An 18,483-nucleotide genomic window follows, 5' to 3' on the forward strand; every position below is an offset into this window, starting at 1 on the left:
CACGTACCTGCAATATAATAAGTGAGCTATTTTTCCTTTGCTTTGACTAGTAAAATGTATACTCTTATCTATTCGACGATGCACTTAAGTATTTCATCTCTATTTATCAAATCACTTGTAAATGTGACATAATAGTTCAGTTTATTTAACAAAAGTAGTGGAGTAGTTGTGTACGTGATGCTTATAGTTTTTTAAAGAACGACTCCATGGAGGCTCCATTTTCATATAAAATAAAAGTGTGTGTGCGTGCATGTGTGTCAGTGTCAGTCACTCAGTCACACCAAGCCCAGAGAAACCAAGCAGCAGAACAGGGCTCCATTTCAATCTTTACGAAATCTGACCATGTCGATCAATTGAATTGGAAAGACGTTGGACAAAATGAAATTATGTCTCCACAAGCATGGCTGAGCAGAAGCAATTTGTTTTAATTGTGGTGTATTTCCTGAATTGGCAGTTCAGACAAAATTTCTTGGATAATGCATGTGTCATAATTTTACATACACTGCTTGCCATATGGTATGCGAGGGACTACAGGCCGTCTGAGATATAATGAATAAGGCCACTGTTCTGAAGTATTCTTTCTGATAATGTAAAAAGTATGCTAGAAGAGGCTATGGAGGGGCGTGGCCAACAGGGCTTAGATGACTGATGCACCCTAGCAAAGTTCCGAGCTGCTTACACATTATCCAGCACTCATCCTGACCTGGACTCAACGCACTAATCACAGTCATCAAGCTACCCCAAGGTTGCCCCCTACCTGCTGGTGCCACAGTCGAGCAGACTAAAGCTAACAAACTGGGTCCGGCTGAAACCCGACTGAGGCCCCTTGTCACACTGGAGCAACGTCGCAGCTGCCCTGCGGCTAGGCAGCCTGGGGCATCAGATGGAGCCTCACCGGCGCTGTGGTCATCCAGGGAAAATCCCATTACATAGGGTGGAGGTGCAGTGAGTAGGGGAGCAGTGGAAAGGTGAGGTTCACAGCCCCAACGTGATCAACGATTTCGCATGCCACCATGGGGGGCCTGCTTGGCCATAGTGCGGGTAGTATTCAGCTCCTGCCTCCCTCCCCTACATTGTGTCCTACTGCTGCCGACATAAAGCGAAGGAGCCCCTCTCCGCCCTCCTGAATTCAGCATGCCACTTACCACCGGTGGGGACACAAGACGCATGGGGGCCATAGCCTAGCTGGGCCTAGACTTTTGAGGAAGACCAGATAAAGGGACCTGGAGACCAGGGAGATCCTGAGCCACCCCCCAGTGACCTACATTACATTACCATGCTTCTGGACTGGGTCTGAACGTCCACAGGCGTGGCTGCCACATTCTATAGGGTAGACTGGTGGCCCACACTGCCTGTTTCCCTGGGGACTGCACTTCTGCTGCTGGTTCACTTGTAGCCTGGGGCTGAGCCAATTTGAGGGGCATGAGACTTCCAGAAACTCTTGCACTGTGCCGGGCTCCGACAGGCCCCTAGAATGGTGGGCTACCCAGTTTGCCTTTGCTGCCTACAATGCGGCCTGAGCGAAATCGCTGAGGTAAGCTGAGGCCACAACCTGCACTGTATCTGCAGCCTAGCTGGCCGCAGAGCATCCCCACTGCTGTTACTGGATGTACTGATCGGCCTGTCCGGGGGCCTAGAGGTGACATGATTGGCAACTCACCGCTGGGGCCTACATGCCTTTGCACGCCACAGGAGGCATCCTGTCCTGCCCCTCCTTTTGCTACCAGACTCTGTGGGGTTTTCGTGGCACCAGGGCTGCTCGTGCTGCGGCACCCTAGAGACTGGGAGTTTGCCAGCAAACGGACCCCTGAAAGTTAACATCATGACTGGAGAGCTGATGCCCAGTGACACGCCATGGACTCTGATAATACTCACCATGGGCATTGACACTAAAGTTTCAGGGCTCCTCTTGTCGTTATGCAGTATACCCCTACCTGAAGTGCCGATCCACGCACATAGCGCAACAACAGATTAGTCATGTTCTCCTCCTGAGTTAGTGCTAGTATTGAGATATTTCTGAAAATATCCTTTGTAATTCGGGAGTATTTTTGAAGGAAGACAGTTGTCTTAGGTTGTCCTAAGAAGGTTCTTTATTGGTTACATCCTTCTATTCCAGTGAATTAATTTACTGTGAGTGGTAAAACAGCAGATACATGTTTTGCCCTATGTGGTCAGTAGGACCAGGGCTTTCTCAAAGCTTCACAGTTAAACAGAAGTTGAATAAACAATTTATTAGGGACTTTGTAGGGTACATTAGTCTTCAGGTTGATATCTAAAAGCGAATTCCGGAATTTGTCAGGAAGATCCGCAGCGACAGTCTCAGGGCAATCCCTTTTCTGAGTAATTAATGTCATGTAGGTCTGACGTCGCACTCCTGCAGGAAACACACCTAATGTCGGCAGAGGCCCTCAAGCTTCAGCGCCGGTGGTGGAAGCAAGTTTTAGCTACCAACTGCTCCTCTTGCGTGAGAGTAGTGCTGATCTGGGTGAAACTGGGGAACCCCTTCATGACAAATGACATTATAATAGACGCAAATGGTAGGTTTGTGCTACTGCATGAACACTTAGATGGATGGTGCCTCCTCTTAGGGACATTAAATGCCCAAAACACTGACCAGACCCCGTTCCTATGAGCACTAACAAATTGTCCTGCTGGAGCAAGATCCCATGACTCCTAGGCGGCGACTTTAATTTTGTCCTTGACACACCTCTGGATCACGCCTTCCTTTACTTGTTTTGCACACTGACCACGTCTAACGCATAGGCCCTCATAGATTGACTTTTGTACTGGCAGCCCACAGACATATGGTGAGTTCGCAACCTAAACACATGCATGTATTCCTTCTATTCCTCACCAAACAACCTGCATGTTAGACTCAACTGATTCATTGGGTCTGCCTATCTGTTTCACACAATCCAACACACAGACTATTTAGGCCGAACACACTCGGATCATAATTCACATTATTTACAGTTGACATGGGCGACACCTCACTTGCCATACCCACATGGTGACTGTAGCCCACCACGTTCAAAGACCCACCCTTCCGCGCATCCCTGGGCTCTGCCACAGCAGATTATTTTGATTTCAATGACACTTCCATGGACAGAGTGCCTATCAGGGGACACTGCTTGGGACTAATCTGGAATACTCATAAACAATTAGATAGTGAAATCACACACATTTAGAGCAAACGTATGCACCTAGAAATTCACTCTGTAACTGACCCAAAATACATCCAACAACTGGCTGAGGCGTGCGGTGAACACACGCCTCTCTACAGGAGCCACTCCTGTGCCTGAACTATGCCACACATTCCTCACACACTCACACAACATCCAAACATACAGGTTGACTTTTGCAGTGGTTGGTACACCAGGACCAGTCGGGACAACCCATTCTCTCACGAAATGTGTCTACAGGGCACCCCCTTCACACTCAACATGAAATACATGCGGAACTAACAAGGCACTACAACTCACTTTACAGGCCAGTTGCGGGCGCCAATCCGGCTCATCTGGGAGCATTCTTCTCAGTGCTCCGGCTTCCTACCATCACACCTGAACAGTGCGAGGAGCTGGACGAGCCCATAACACTATCCGAAATTTGCAGGACCATTAAAGCCATAGCCACCGACAAGTACCCTGGCCCAGATGGCCTGCCAGCCTAATATTATAACACATGCTCCCCTGTACTGGCTCCACTCCTACTCGCTCTTTATGAAGGATCCCTCACAGTGCACACCCTGCCTCAATCATTGCACAAAGCTGTGCTTATTTCCTTGCCTAAGCCCGACAGAGACCCCACGGCACTGGGCTTCTATTGTCCCCTTGTGCTTCTCAATACGGATTATACCATTTAGCCAAGGTTCTGGCTGAACACCTGGTGCCTTTGGTACCGCTGCTGGTCCAGACAGACAAGTGGCATCTGCCGCAAAACAGTAATGGTGGGGCGAACAGGGTGGAGGGGTGTGTGGAAATAGATTTTAAAAAAAGTATATTACAAAAATAAACGTACAATTTTCTTCACGCTGAGCCACCGCCGCCTTTCCTCCATCCTCTTCGGGTCTGATACAGCACCAGAATCAGTCGGGCTTCCGGGCTTTCCCAGCCAATCATAATGCTGCAGACGCAGCGCCCTGATTGGTGTGAGTGTCCTGTTTGGATGCTCAGGCAGTGCCTGGGGAAGCTGGGCATGTTCTCCACTGGGCTGTGCTCTACAGCCCAAATGGAGAACATGCCAAGTGTGCATGACGGTTTGGTCGGCCCAGAGGACCAGCCAAACTGTATGTGCACTTAGAGGAGTGCAAAGCACTCCTCACTCTGCTTGGCATCATGGAGCCCAGCCCCGCTCCACCTGGCTCCGAGTGCTGCATACAAAATTAAAATGATAATAACGTCCAGTAAATATCATTTCCTTTTTCTTTTTCTTTTGTGCACTGCTTAAATATAAGTGGAGTGACACTCCTCCGCCTTAGCAGAGGAGCTGCCACTGACACAGACCAAAATGGGTATTTTCCAGCCCAAAACACCTTGCTGAATTTGTGGTGATTCTTCTAGGTCTCAAAATAATCCATGTATCATTGGCCTCGCTCAGAATGCTTAGTACTAGACCACGAGAAAGCCTTTGATTTGCGGGAATGGGGTTTTCTATTTCAGACCCCGCTGCGGAAGCCACCTGAGTCTCTCCTGCTCAAGGTTCTATATAAATGCTACCCACGTAGCCTGTTCCTTACACATCCATTACCCATATGGGCCAGCACTGCCCCTACTGGGCACACCCAGTGGCAACATTAACACTTCATCAGCGGTGATCGTTGCTTGCTTGCTGCCAGGCTGCACTCACTGGGGCACTTCTATCAAGATGGCGAGCTAGTGCTGAATGATACACTGGTGGCGGAACTGGGACTACGTCCCTGCTTTTTTCTACTCTGCACCTCACTGTTTGATGCGCAGGTCGAAATGTGGCAGGCGCAACAAGGAGCCTTCCAGGCACCCCATAATTCAGTATGTGCATGTTATGGGAACAGGTCCGCACCTCACAAGATGGTTCGCAGCCCTCTTCCAACACACAGCAGTAACTCTCACACTCCCGAGGGTGCGCTGGGAGAGGGATCCATCATCCGACCCATCCCTATATGGATAAGAAGTGGGTTTCTGTGCTGGAGGGTCCAACCCATGTCCCTCAGAATGCCCGCTTCCTCCTCATCTAATAATACATACCCCTACAAGCCTACACCACGCGGGCGACAATTAACAGATACTGTAAACGAACAGACGTGCACCACCCCAGACGTCATTTACCAGACGCCAACCTCCTTCATATGTTATAGACATGTCCTCATCTCCACACTTACTGGCGACCTGCACTGGTCGCACAAACCTACAAACGTCGGAGGAATCCATTTTAGGACACCTTCGCAGGGGCAAGCAGCACAGGGTCACGTCCTGATCCCAAGACCTGGGATTGATAGTAGCAACATCTTTAATCACCAGGTGATGAAAATCACCTGAACCGCCCCCATTGCTAGCATGGCGGTAATCGCTGCTGGTATGGGCTAGGCTAAAATCATTGCACTGCACAAAGAGGACACTTTGGGACTGCACAAGGTAACTATGGCCGCCAACTGGGACACTATATTACATGACTTACGATAAGACCAACACTTGGGGCACACAGACGTGGTAACAGGAACAGATGGGGGGACACACAGTGACTTAGCAATAAGCTTAGCTTATTGCTCTCCAGTGGCAGCTGAGATAGTGGCGTTGTGCCGGCCCACATCGGCTGAAAACGATCTGTAGTGACCATTACTGGGAAATGTATACATTGATATTTCCTTTTCTCTTTTGGGGACTGGCAGGGAGCGGAGGGGAGCAGGGGAACCCAAGTTCGGTCAATTTGTATTATTGTTTCATTTTGTTCTCGTTTTTCTTTTCTTCCTTCACTACTCTGATTTACTATTGTGTTGATGGCCTAGAAATGTGCCCTCATCTACTTTTTCCACCACATGTAGTCAGCCCCGCGGTGAGAATCGCACAAGGACTTGGTAACACTTTGGCTAGACGCCTAAATGTGATCTTTTGCTATTACCATATTATATGTACCTCTCCCATTTGTGGTGAATGTTGACCTCTCGTGTTGTCCTCTTGTACATCACATGTAATATCATGTTTTGGACTATTGTTAAAGTCTCAACTCCTGAGCTGTAAAAAGTGAAATACATACATGGTTCCATAACAAAAACAAAAATCAATAAAAGAGATTTAAACAAAAAAACGCTAAAAGAGGCTGGTGACTTATGAATTGTAAAAGTGGCGAGGCATCAGTTCAGGAAATCGCTGGATGAGTGACTGCACAAATTTGACATTTATGACAATGCTCAGGAATGAAGGTAATGTGTAAAGACAGTTGAATACCATTATCATTGTCAATAACATCTTATGCCCTGAACGTTCTTGGAGTGAGACTAAACTGTAAAATGTTTGTAGGTTATTGAAGAAATTGAAGAGATGATGCAAAATACGCCAGATCCTGAAGAAGAACTTGAGGAGGTGGAGGAAAATGATAATGATGAGCCCGCAGCTCAGTCGGATTTCATCCTACTTCAGGAAATGCAAGCTTTGACACTGGCATTGAACAACAATTGGTCCTGCGAGGGTAAGACCTTGAGCATTTGTGTACAATAGATGGTTCATCCATGCTTTTGCAAACCGACCAGGCGTTAATCCTAGTAAAAAACAGCTTGATTAGACCAGTAGCTATCAACATACACAACACACTGAAAAGGCGTAGCCTGTACCAAGTGTTTATGGTAATAACCCAAAAATTAGGCCTTAAGGGACAAGTTGGCAGACTAGATCACAAACTTGACAGATGTCACTTTGGATATTTTACCAGTGCATAATCAGTGACCCTTTGTAAAACGATGACGTGGACGTTCATATTTGTGACGGAGCACCCTGTCCACCAGAATTTAAATAATTCTTTTAGTTATGTCTGAGCCTACATACCTACCAATTATATGGTACGCCACTCCTTTATTTATTGGAAGCCTGACTACATTAATTTGGCACACTGTAGTATCAGTTGGATTCTATCTAGAGTTCCAAATCCATCTAGAAGCCTCACAGTTGGTCGCCGATACAGGGATCCATTGCTCGACAACTCCTCCAGTACATGCTTATTTCCGCCTGGATAAGAATAAAATATTATGCCAATCCATAAATTCTTGGACAATCTCACATCTACTTACCTCTGCAGCACAGATTAGCCTCACATATCTGCACAATGTGTGCTTCTTCCCACACTGTCCATTATCAGTTCCTAACCAAAAAGATGTAAGCAGAAGAGATGGTAGGTAACATCACTGACTGCTGATATTACAACATTGATGACAACACTGTACAAGGCAAGGGCATGAGTTTTAATTACTACAGTTAATTATAACTGGTTAATTTCAGTGTTTTTTAGAGTTTAAAATGTAATGTTTTAACTGCCATGTTCACATAACTATAAAATCACTTTAAAGTTTGTGTTTTAGGTGCATTTCTGAACAGGATAAAAAAATTAAGGGGTGGGTTAAAAAATATGTTTTCCGTATGTTTGCTCCTGTAGGAAATGTTACAACAAAAAGGTAATGATGGGATGCTTGAATTAAGCTCAGTAACTGCCAATCTCTTGGGACTGCATCCTAATCCATTATTTTTCACCCACCATAACACCTCAGTTGGAACCCAGTCATATGTTAATCAGTCTTGACCCTGCTCCAATGGGTAACGTCCAGCCCAAACTGCTAGGTCAGGTTCTCCACGAACAATGACACAAACAACATAGGACTGGTTTGGTTCCAGTGGTACAGTGAGCACCAGATTTGGGCATACCCTTCGCACTTAGGGTGTCAACTGTAACAAAAACGAGGTGATCAATGGAATGCTAGAATTAATGTCAGCCACTTGCATAGGACATGCTGTCAAAGACTTCAAAATAGATTTACACCAATTTTGGCACAAAAGTACAACTTTACCCAGCATGTTTTTCAGGGTTTGAGTAAAACTGTAAACTAGTCTTTGAAATATTAGAGTATGAATAAGATGGTCAGTAGGTTTACATGGTTTCAGTGTTTTTTAGAGTTTAAAATGTAATGTTTTAACTGCCATGTTCACATAACTATAAAATCACTTTAAAGTTTGTGTTTTTAGGTGCATTTCTGAACAGGATAAAAAAATTAAGGGTGGGTTGAAAAATATGTTTTTCCGTATTTTTGCTCCTGTAGGAAATGTTACAACAAAAAGGTAATGATGGGATGCTTGAATTAAGCTCAGTAAGTGCCAATCTCTTGGGACTGCATCCTAATCCATTATTTTTCACCCACCATAACACCTCAGTTGGAACCCAGTCATATGTTAATCAGTCTTGACCCTGCTCCAATGGGAATAGTCCAGCCCAAACTGCTAGGTCAGGTTCTCCACGAACAATGACACAAACAACATAGGACTGGTTTTGGTTCCAGTGGTACAGTGAGCACCCAATTCGCATTTGGGCATACCCTTCGCTCTTAGGGTGTCAACTGTAACAAAAACAAGGTGATCAATGGAATGCTAGAATTAATGTCAGCCACTTGCATAGGACATGCTGTCAAAGACTTCAAAATAGATGTACACCAATTTTGTACAAAAGTACAACTTTACCCAGCATGTTTTTCAGGGTTTGAGTAAAACTGTAAACTAGTCTTTGAAATATTAGAGTATGGATAAGATGGTCAGTAGGTTTACACGGTTAACACTTTTGATATAATGGTCTTTTAAAATCGCAAATTAAAAAATCCTGATTTTTGTCTGTCACAGTTGAAGCCTTTGAGGACTGTTATTAACTGACGAAGAGGATGTCTTTTTTTCTTGCTATTTTGAAAATCCCAACTTTTATCACATTTGGTATTTTAGCCCTGTGTAAAAAAGTATTCTAGAAAAAAAGGGAGCAGTATCAGAGGTGTCCAACGCAAGAGAAGTGCTTGGGGACTCAGAGGTGTAGATATTGGGGTTAATTTTTTTTAAAAAAAAGAACACATTTGCTGCAGAGAAATTTCAGTTTCACTGAAAATAGTGATTGTCGCTTCATTTTGTATTAGAATACAGATATTCCTTTCTAAATATTGTGATTTTTATTTTTTAAAAGTATCTTAAACAAGGCTGATGCTTGGTAAAGATGCTAAGAGGGAAGGGGTCCCAGTGGGAAAAAGATAGTCATATGCAAATTGAACTAAATAAAGAAACAATTAATGAGTCTACAATGTTTTAATCACATTATAGAACAAACCAAGGATATAGTATCAAACATTGTCATTTCGAAAAGGTTGAATAGTACCCCTGGAGGTGAGGAGGAGGTGATATAGTGAGGGTAGTGCAGGTAAGGAGTAGTGAAATAAAATCAGATATGTATCTGATGCATCCGAAAATCAATTCTAAATGTACATAACGGTCATTGATCCAAACACATTATTTCATCGAACACATGCCCCACAATACAAAGTATGTAGCAATAGTGGATAGGGGGCTGTATTGAGGCAGGGACATGCTTGGTAAAGGCCATGGAAGACTGCACACGTTGGTAATGCAGGCCCTGACCCAAGATCATACCCTACTGCCAACCTCTGCTGCACATGAATGAAGGTCATGCATTGCGGGGATAGTGTTACCAACTTCATAAGATGACAGGACACATGTGAGAAGAGCCTGAAATATAAAAAGTACAATACTAACCTACAGGTATCACATCCATATACATTATAGTGACAAAAAGAATGTAAAGATATTTTACATGGAACTAGAAAACAGAGTATCTCAGTCCTAAAAGCTAAATATATGCTCTCTACAACTTCTCAGCAGCAAGGGCTGCTACTAAAACATTAAAGTGTAAATAAGCACTATAGTGTTATATAAAACATAGTGGCAATACTGTGATACCATGTAATCTCTCCTAGCTTTGGGCCAGACAGAAGACCTTATGGTATGTCTGGGAGTTGATTCAAGAGCATAACCACCCCAGTGAACGTGTGTGGAGCACTGCGCCCACAGATACTCAGATTAATCTTTGCCTTCAAACCAGATTCGGCAATGGTGCTATTAAGCTTTGCTTCATGCCATTTTACCAACCTGGTGTTAAAAAAACATACGCCACCCTACTCACAAGGGACCTGGGCATCAGTTATATAACAAGGATTAGTGGTTCCTGCGGACAATGTACACAGTATATGGTAATTGTTAAGCTCAATGGCAATAGTCTTGGGTAAAGAGTGTCGGAGGGAGAATCAAAATCATACACAACAAGAAATTCGAGAGTATTCACAGTTTATGTAAATTACGTAGCAAGATTAATCAAAAAGGTGCTCAGTGGCCCAAGTGAACTTGAACCTATAATTCAAAAGTGACAATTTGTGACATTCAGTAGGTTTAACCTTATACAAAACGTAAACAAATACATATACATTAGGTATTACCAGCCTTCTAATACAATACTAGGGGTTGGAAAGTGGCGTGTTTGAGGTACGTGTCAATTGCTTTTTAACACCACTAGCATTAGGGGGTCTTATCGGGACCTAACAATGAGGGACACCTGAAATAAAATAACAAAAATAATAACAATCTGCTTGAACAGAGAATAAGAATTATGAAGGCTGGGGGATTTACCTGAAGCGATAACGATCGGCTGACAGTGTGAAAATGTGCACATCAATGAAATTGTGGCTCAAGACAAGGTATTGAGGGAGAGTGTACTCACATGGTGCTCAGCCGGGCACTGGCAGAAAGAAAAGAGTTGAAAATTAGATATAGTGCTTAATGAGATGCATGGAAGGCAAATTGGATTGTCAAAACATGTCTGTTACTCACACAATTGTGAGAGGAAGGGAGACTGACAATCCTAATGGCGTGTTTAAGATATGCGTCTGTGTTCCAAAAAGATTACATAACCCCACGGCAATCCATAGTGTAGATTACCATCTAAGAATAAAGGTATCATTGTAATGAGGAACATTGAAAGCATGTTGTACTGTGAAATGCTAGCTGTCTAGAGGAAAAGATCAATTATCGAGCTAGCTACCGCGTTCTACTTTTACTCACCCGAGGTATGACACAGAGAGAAAAATTATCTCATATAGGTACATGCTATCCAAGTTCCTACCAGTTTCCTTATCTCTTTACTGAGATTTGCATTACAATACAACTACTTCATGTCTGAGGGTAACTTTTACCAACAATGCTCTGGGAATTCGATGGGCGCAGTTTTTGCTCCTAATCTGGCCAATATCTATATGTATTACATAGAACAAACATACGCACTGTACCATTAAAATAGGTATTGTTCCAACCTTTTATGTTGGAAACAAAATATCAATGACATTTTTCTTATTTGGTCAGATTCTGAATGTAATTTCCATGATTTTGTAACATACTTGAATGGTGCCCAGAAGCCTTCACATCAACAATACATAAATCAGAAATCGCCTTCCTGGATTCAGCAAACAAACATCAGGAAGGAAAGTTGTAGACTAGTCTCTACAGAAAACCTACAGAAAGAAACAATATCTTATCCTATTCCAGTAACCATCCCAGAGCACTGAGAGATGGCTGACCTTTCGGCCAATTTCTACATCTCCATAGAAATTGTTCCCAAAAAGAAGACTGCATGCGAGAAGCTCAAATCCTAAAAGCTAAATTGTTTAGTAGGGATTGCCCAAATAAGATAGTGAAGAACTCCTTGAAACATGCGTGTTTCTGTCCAAAAGAGGAATTGCTTCTTACCAGAAAGAAAACCCCCTTGAGAAACTGAATTGTGTCATCACCTTTGGCATTCATACAAATAAGATTCGTAATTTGATTTTTAAAAACTGGCATCAGATTAGAAGCATTGATCCCACTATAGAAGCTCCTTTGTTTGCGTCCAAACGTGGCAAAACCATTGAGGACCATCTGGTGCATTCTTCTACTCTGTGTAATACTGGTCGTAAATCTAAGACCCTAGAAACAGCTTGGGGCCTCCCCCAAGTGAAAGGTCATTTTCGATGTGGGAACTGTATTGCTTTGCACATTTTCCTTTGATAAAAAGGTTTTTGAACTTGAAAATATCAGACAAGATTTGAATTCTTTCTCTAACTATAATTCACAGAATTTAGTTTACTATATATGTTCTTGTAGCCAGGAGGAGAGGCTGAACCCCCCAGACAGGCTTAATACAGAATGGTGGACTGTACCTGCCCCGTTATTATCTTCTGTCCCTTCCCTACAGAACGAACGGAGTGACGAGAACTGCCCGTTATGGACATCACGAGAGGAGGAAAATAATGACAGCCCCTTTAACTGGGCGTTCGCGTATGAGGAAGACCCGCCCACATCTGACGTGCCTACAGCTACATTGGTTAAAACCCAGGAAACACCAGGTCCGGCGTGTGACGTCACCAAGGAGCATCGAGAGGCGAGAGACGGAGTTTGAGTAGCGAGAGAAGAGAAACTGCCACGGCGAGATATTGAAGACTGGACCGAGGGAAGAACAGGGCCGGTTGAAGGAGTAGCAGCACCAGGAGGCCAACGACCCCACGCACCATCGAGCCACGTTCCCAGAGGAGAGTGGCTGTACCAGGTACGGCAGAGGGTGTCAGGCTGGGTTGGGAGGCGGGGGATCTCCTTCGACTGAATATTTCACAGCCAGCCTCATATTACCCTTCTGCCTTTTGTAAATAGTCTTCCCCTGATCCTCTTTCCGCCCCTCCCCTATCACACGCTTTCCTCATCATACCTCCCTCACAGTCCCGCGAAGGAAGTACCTTTAGTGAACCACGAGCAGCGGTGTCCTATGCACTTCCCGGTTCCCTGGGCGATCGCGTGAGCAGGACAAGTGTGCTGACACCCTTCTATTTTTCTTTCACATGTAATACACAGGAGAGAAGACGAATTACCACAGAGAAGTGCGGCGGAGCGAAGCCCCTGCAGGAAAAGACCAACCCAGGAGAACGATTCACCATGGAACCACTTCAACTACTCAGAGACAGTCTCCCTACTCACCATAAGAGACACTTGATAAAAATAAAACCCTATTTAGCACAATCTGGTCTCCGGTCCTTTACTACTACCGCGCCACGGTTTTCCATGTAGATTACCGCATATTGGGCAAGCATCCCAACGCTTCAACCTACGCATCTGCCAACATCGCAGCAGAATAAGATGCGCTGTACTAAATGCACCTTTGGTCACTCATTTCACTGAAATGAACCATACAGCAGATTACCTAAAATGGCAAGTAATTGACATGGCTACTATTCCTGAAAGAAGAGGAGATGTATCACAGTTTCTACAAAGAATGGTATGCTGTTGGATAGAGCCGATTGACTCAATCACCCATGGACTCAACACAGCTGAAGAATGGCGTGGCTTTGTAGCTAACTTGTTGAATTGACTTGACTATTTTCTTGAACTGCACTAATGAGAAGCAGTAGAATTAGATACATTACATTTATTAGATAATACTTATTACATAGATTTATTACAGAAAAAATAAGTCTATCTTTCAAATTCATCTCAGAAATTTGTGTAATAATGTATATATTAATCCCTCGTTTTTCATATGTTTATATGTATATTTAGTGAGTGGCTCAAGACTTTCTCTCTGAATAATCCTTTATTCTTCTCTTCGTGTCACATCCACTTACACTGTCATATATATATATATATAAAATTCATAAAAATAGAAAACATTCTAAAGAAATCGGTATCCCAGAGCAGTACGATTCACGAACACTTTGTTCTGTCTTTACTAATGCCTGCCACGTCACATCTCTGGAGGTCCGTCAGGCGTGGTTCCTAACTATAGTTAGCCTTGGGAGCCATGCGCTGCTCTCTGCTATTCACAGAAGGAGGCTGACCTTTGGTGGTGACGGGAGAGAAGGGTTGATCGCTTGCCAAATACCAGTTGACTTTGGAGGCTGCGATTAATACCATCACTAGCGGATCCTTTTTTCATTTGTACGCATTGGGTGAGTACATTTGAATACTCTAGCCAGCTCCTTATCTGAGTCTTTCCCTTAGACGGCCAGCGCTTCACGGTGCGGTTTGTTTCCAAATTGACACCATATAATCTGTTTACATTTAGATGGTAATCTGACCTTGGCTGTCTTTGACTAAAAGGATTGATCCTTTTTGGGACACTGTCTGATTACGGCACCAGTGTTTAAATACCTATACAAGATAATTTTTCTCTCGGTGTCATACCTCGTGTGAGTAAAAGTAAAACGCTCCAGCTGGCTCGATAGTTGATCTTTTCAATCTAGACAGCTAGCATTTCACAGTACAACATGCTTTCAAAGTTCCTCCTTACAATTATACCTTTACTCTTAGATGGTAATCCATACTATGGATTGCCGTGGGTTTATGTAATCGTTAGGAACACAGACGTATATCTTAAACACGCCATTAGGACTGTCAGTCCCCCTTCCTCGAACAATGGTGTGAGTAACGGACATGTTTTGATAATCCAATTTACCTTCCATGCACCTCATTAAGCACTATATCAAATATTCTACTCTTTTCTTGCTGACAGTGCCCGGCTGGCCCCCATGTGAGTACACTCTCCCTCCATACCTTGTCTAGAGCTACAATTTTATTGATGTGCAGCAAATTGTTATCGCTTCAGCTAAATTGGCCAGCCTTCATAATTCCTATTCAGAGTTTATCTCTGTTCTAGAAGATTCAGTTATTATTTTTGTTAATTTATTTCAGGTGTCCCTCATTATTAGGTCCTGATGAAACCCCCTATTGCTTGTGGGGTCGATACGCTGTCGACACGTATCTTAAAAAACACTTTCTAGCCCCTACTGTTGTGTTAAAAGGCTGTTAATACCTTATGTATATGTATTCATGGTTGTTTTGTATGAGTTGAAACCTATTGTATGTCACAAATTGTCACTTTTGAATTATAGGTTTTAAGTTCACTTGGGACACTGAGCAACTTTTTGATTAATCTTACCACGTAATTTACATAAGCAGTAAATACACTTGAATTTCTTGTTGTGTTTGATTTTGATTTTGATTCACCCTCTGACACTCTTTACCTATTAGTAATGCCATTGAGCTTAACAATTACTATATATTGTGTACATTGTGCTCAGGAACCACTGTTCCTAATATTACCAGCCTGAAAATGCTCCACACATCCCAATTAGCCAGCTTAACCACATTCTTCTGAAATGCCCCACATAAACTGATTCACCATTCCTTACAAATCCTGGCGTCTTCACTAGCACTTTTTCTCCCTCTAGAAACTGCTGAGTCTAGGTGCAGTTTCTCTTACCATATTTCTGCTTGTAATTTTCTAGATGCTTCTCTCTGAACCATTTTCCGTCTCTTTTGAGTTCTCTCATTTCAACCTCTTTATCTAACTGCTTCATACTTGTGCTTTCCCACTCAACCACTCAACCACTCCAGATTCAATTTAATATTACCAGCTCTACCTTACCTCTCTTACAGAAAAAAAGGTGATTTCATGTCATCGGACTTGGAGCATTGAGATGAGCCCACCATACTTCATACAATACTTCAGCCAAACACTTTCTCAACTCTACTGCTTTCTGCACACATCATTTTACCACTCAATTCATGTGCCTAACAAAACCGTTTGCTTGTGGCGAAAAAAAAATGTGTTAGGATGAACTATGGACAGATCAACTAAGAATTCCTGCATTTCATGGAAAGTCAACTGGACACCATTGTCTGTTATAATTTCATGGGGCACCCCTTCACAAATGAATTCCTCTTTTAAGAAGCTAATCATCATCTTAGTATCCATTGAACTTTACACACGTAGTCACTATCGATTTGGACAAATAGTCTACTAAAAACATTACTTTCATCTTTCTTTTGGAGGTGGAGAGTATCCTCAAAATCCAGTCCCAACTTCTTCAATGGTGCTACTGGAATCTCTACAGGAGATAAGGGAGCTTTAGATGGCAATTTGCTCTTGCTACTCAAAACACAATCCTTAACTACACCCTCCACATGTCGACCTACCTGGTGCACTATTACTATTCTCTCACTCCCGACTTAGTGAGATTCCTCCCCAAATGGCCTTCATGTGCTAAGTTAAAAAATATTTTCTCTCATTGATCTGGGTGGATGTATCTTTATGCCCCTGAACAATTCACTCCCATTTCACCTCAATTAATTACTTACATTCGTGGAACCTTTACACCCCCTCTGAGAGGGTCGTAAACTCCGTCAGCCTCCTACTATAAACTCTTTGCATTCATTAGTCTCTTCATCTGTCTCTCTCGCTGATTGCCACTCATCCCCATGAAACACACTGTCACAGACCAATTTGACTTGGTCAACTTCCGGTGACATCATCTCTCTGTCTAACGGCAGCTGGGATAGACAACCCACAACTACACTCTTCAAGCGGGTGATATACTCCACCTGGAAATTAAAATCACTCAAACCTTCCACCCATAATTTGATCCTAGGAGTAAGCTCATCCCCTTTCCTATTGGAAAATATGTGTAATAATGGTCTATGATCGGATCTAACCACAAATTGCATACCCCACAGATAGAATTTAAAATGCCCAATCACCCACAGCAGAGCCTCTTTCTCAATCACAGAATACCTTTTTTCTGCACCTTTGAGTGAACAGGATGCAAATGCCACTCTCTTCTCTACACCTCCATCAAACTGTGGGAGTACTGCTCCTAGTCTCTTAAGGCTAGTATCAGTGGTCAGAATAGTCTTTGTAGACACATCAAAGTGTCCTAACGTAGACATTACACCAATGCAACCCTTAATAGCTTTAAATGCTTCCCCACCCTCATCAGACCATTAAAATGCTGCTAATTCTTTTAAACAAATCCCTAATTGGTTGGGACAACCCAGAGAAATTACATATGAATTTGGAGTAAAACTCGGCCAGCCTAAGGAAAGATCTCTCTTGATTCTTGTTTGGTGGTGCTGGTGCCTTGATAAGTGAATCAACCAGTTCTTACTTGGGTTTGATCTCCTCCACAGAGATAGTATGACCCAAATATGAAACAGCACCAACCCTGCATCTACACTTCTGCTGCTTGAGTGTCAACCCTTCTTCAGCGAATATCTCCAACGACGTCTTCAATTACCATCTTGCTTCTCAAGATCTTTACCATAAATCAGGATGTCATCCTGGAGGAAAAATATACTCAGCACCCCAGCCAACACCTTTTTCATAATCCTTTGGAAACATGCAGCTGCAGATACCAATCCAAAAGGCATCTGTATAAAGCGATATGCTCGTTGTGATGAATGAAGTCCAATGCCTGGACTCATCATGCAATTAAACTTGATGATACACTGATGAGAGATCTACGACGCTGAAAACTCTGGCATCCCCAAGCGTGGTTAAAGCCTCAGAGATGTTAGGGAGAGGTAGGCGGTCAACCCAGATGTGCTTGTTTAGCTCTCGGAAGTCAACGCACATCCTTATTTGTTTGCCCCTATGCTTAGGTATCAACAAAATCGGGGCCACTACTCTGAGTATTCGATTTCCTCAATTACCTCAACCTTAATCAACCTGTCAATTTCCTTCTTGAACTGTTCCAACATAAGATTTGGAATTTTTCTGACTTTGAATACAGAGGGGAGGATTTCTTCTTCAAAATGATCTTCTGCTCAAAGTTCCTAAGGAGGCTCAACTTGCCACTAAACACATTAGAGAAATCCAACAAACATCATGTCCTTGTTCTCTGTGGCACAGACATGACTGGTTGTACATCATTAGGATTCAACATAATCTCCGTATCCCGTTGGTGATGCCAACTCAACAAATTATCCTCTCAGGTTGCTACATTCACCTTCCAGACCGTCTCCTTGTCCATGAATGTGATCCCTAAAACTGCTGAACCCAAGACATTAATTTTGGATCCTCCATAACTCACATTGTTTAAGTCAGGAGGAAACAGAGTTATCTGCTCACCAACAAACTCTGTCTCCCAATTCTTTCACCTCCTATTGTGTAAGGTGCACTCAAATCAGTTAAGACAATAATATCTTTATTGTCCAGTTTAATATAACAATCTGGCATGTTTAAGAGAAATACAAGGAGATGATGGATGGAGCGCTGAAACTTTGCAGACACTCACCCCCAGTCACAGATCTGGTTTGAATCCATCATCGTTCGTTGGCTCACATCGCCACCCCAGTTCAGACCCAGATATAAGCAAATCAGTCTTGACCCTGTGCCTCATTGAAACAGTCTAGCCCGAATTGCAAAGCCAGGTCTTCGCTGGACCGGAAACAAGCATTCAGGGACATGTTTCGGGGTAAAACCCCTCATCAGCCTGGCTAACCTGAATCCAGTGGCAAAGTGAGCAATGTTTAAAGGACCCACAGCCACTTCACTCAGATTAGGTTATACGTTTATCACCATTTTGCTCAAATTTAGACAAACTGTGTCAACAGTTTGATTTTTATCACC

At 43.2% G+C, this 18,483-nt stretch overlaps 1 protein-coding gene across 2 annotated transcripts in view; it reads left to right on the forward strand.

The window, feature by feature from the left end:
* Nucleotides 1-18,483, forward strand: part of FEZ1 (fasciculation and elongation protein zeta 1) — a 464,287-nt gene that overhangs the window by 312,916 nt on the left and 132,888 nt on the right. For both annotated transcript variants that reach the window (XM_086957154.1, XM_086957155.1), the window contains exon 5: nt 6,492-6,660. In XM_086957154.1, coding sequence (XP_086813280.1) covers nt 6,492-6,660 — 169 coding nt within the window. The remainder of the gene's footprint in view (nt 1-6,491; nt 6,661-18,483) is intronic.

Source organism: Lissotriton vulgaris, chromosome 2_1 (assembly GCF_964263255.1).
Source record: "Lissotriton vulgaris chromosome 2_1, aLisVul1.2, whole genome shotgun sequence".
Classification (NCBI taxonomy): Eukaryota; Metazoa; Chordata; class Amphibia; order Caudata; family Salamandridae; genus Lissotriton; species Lissotriton vulgaris.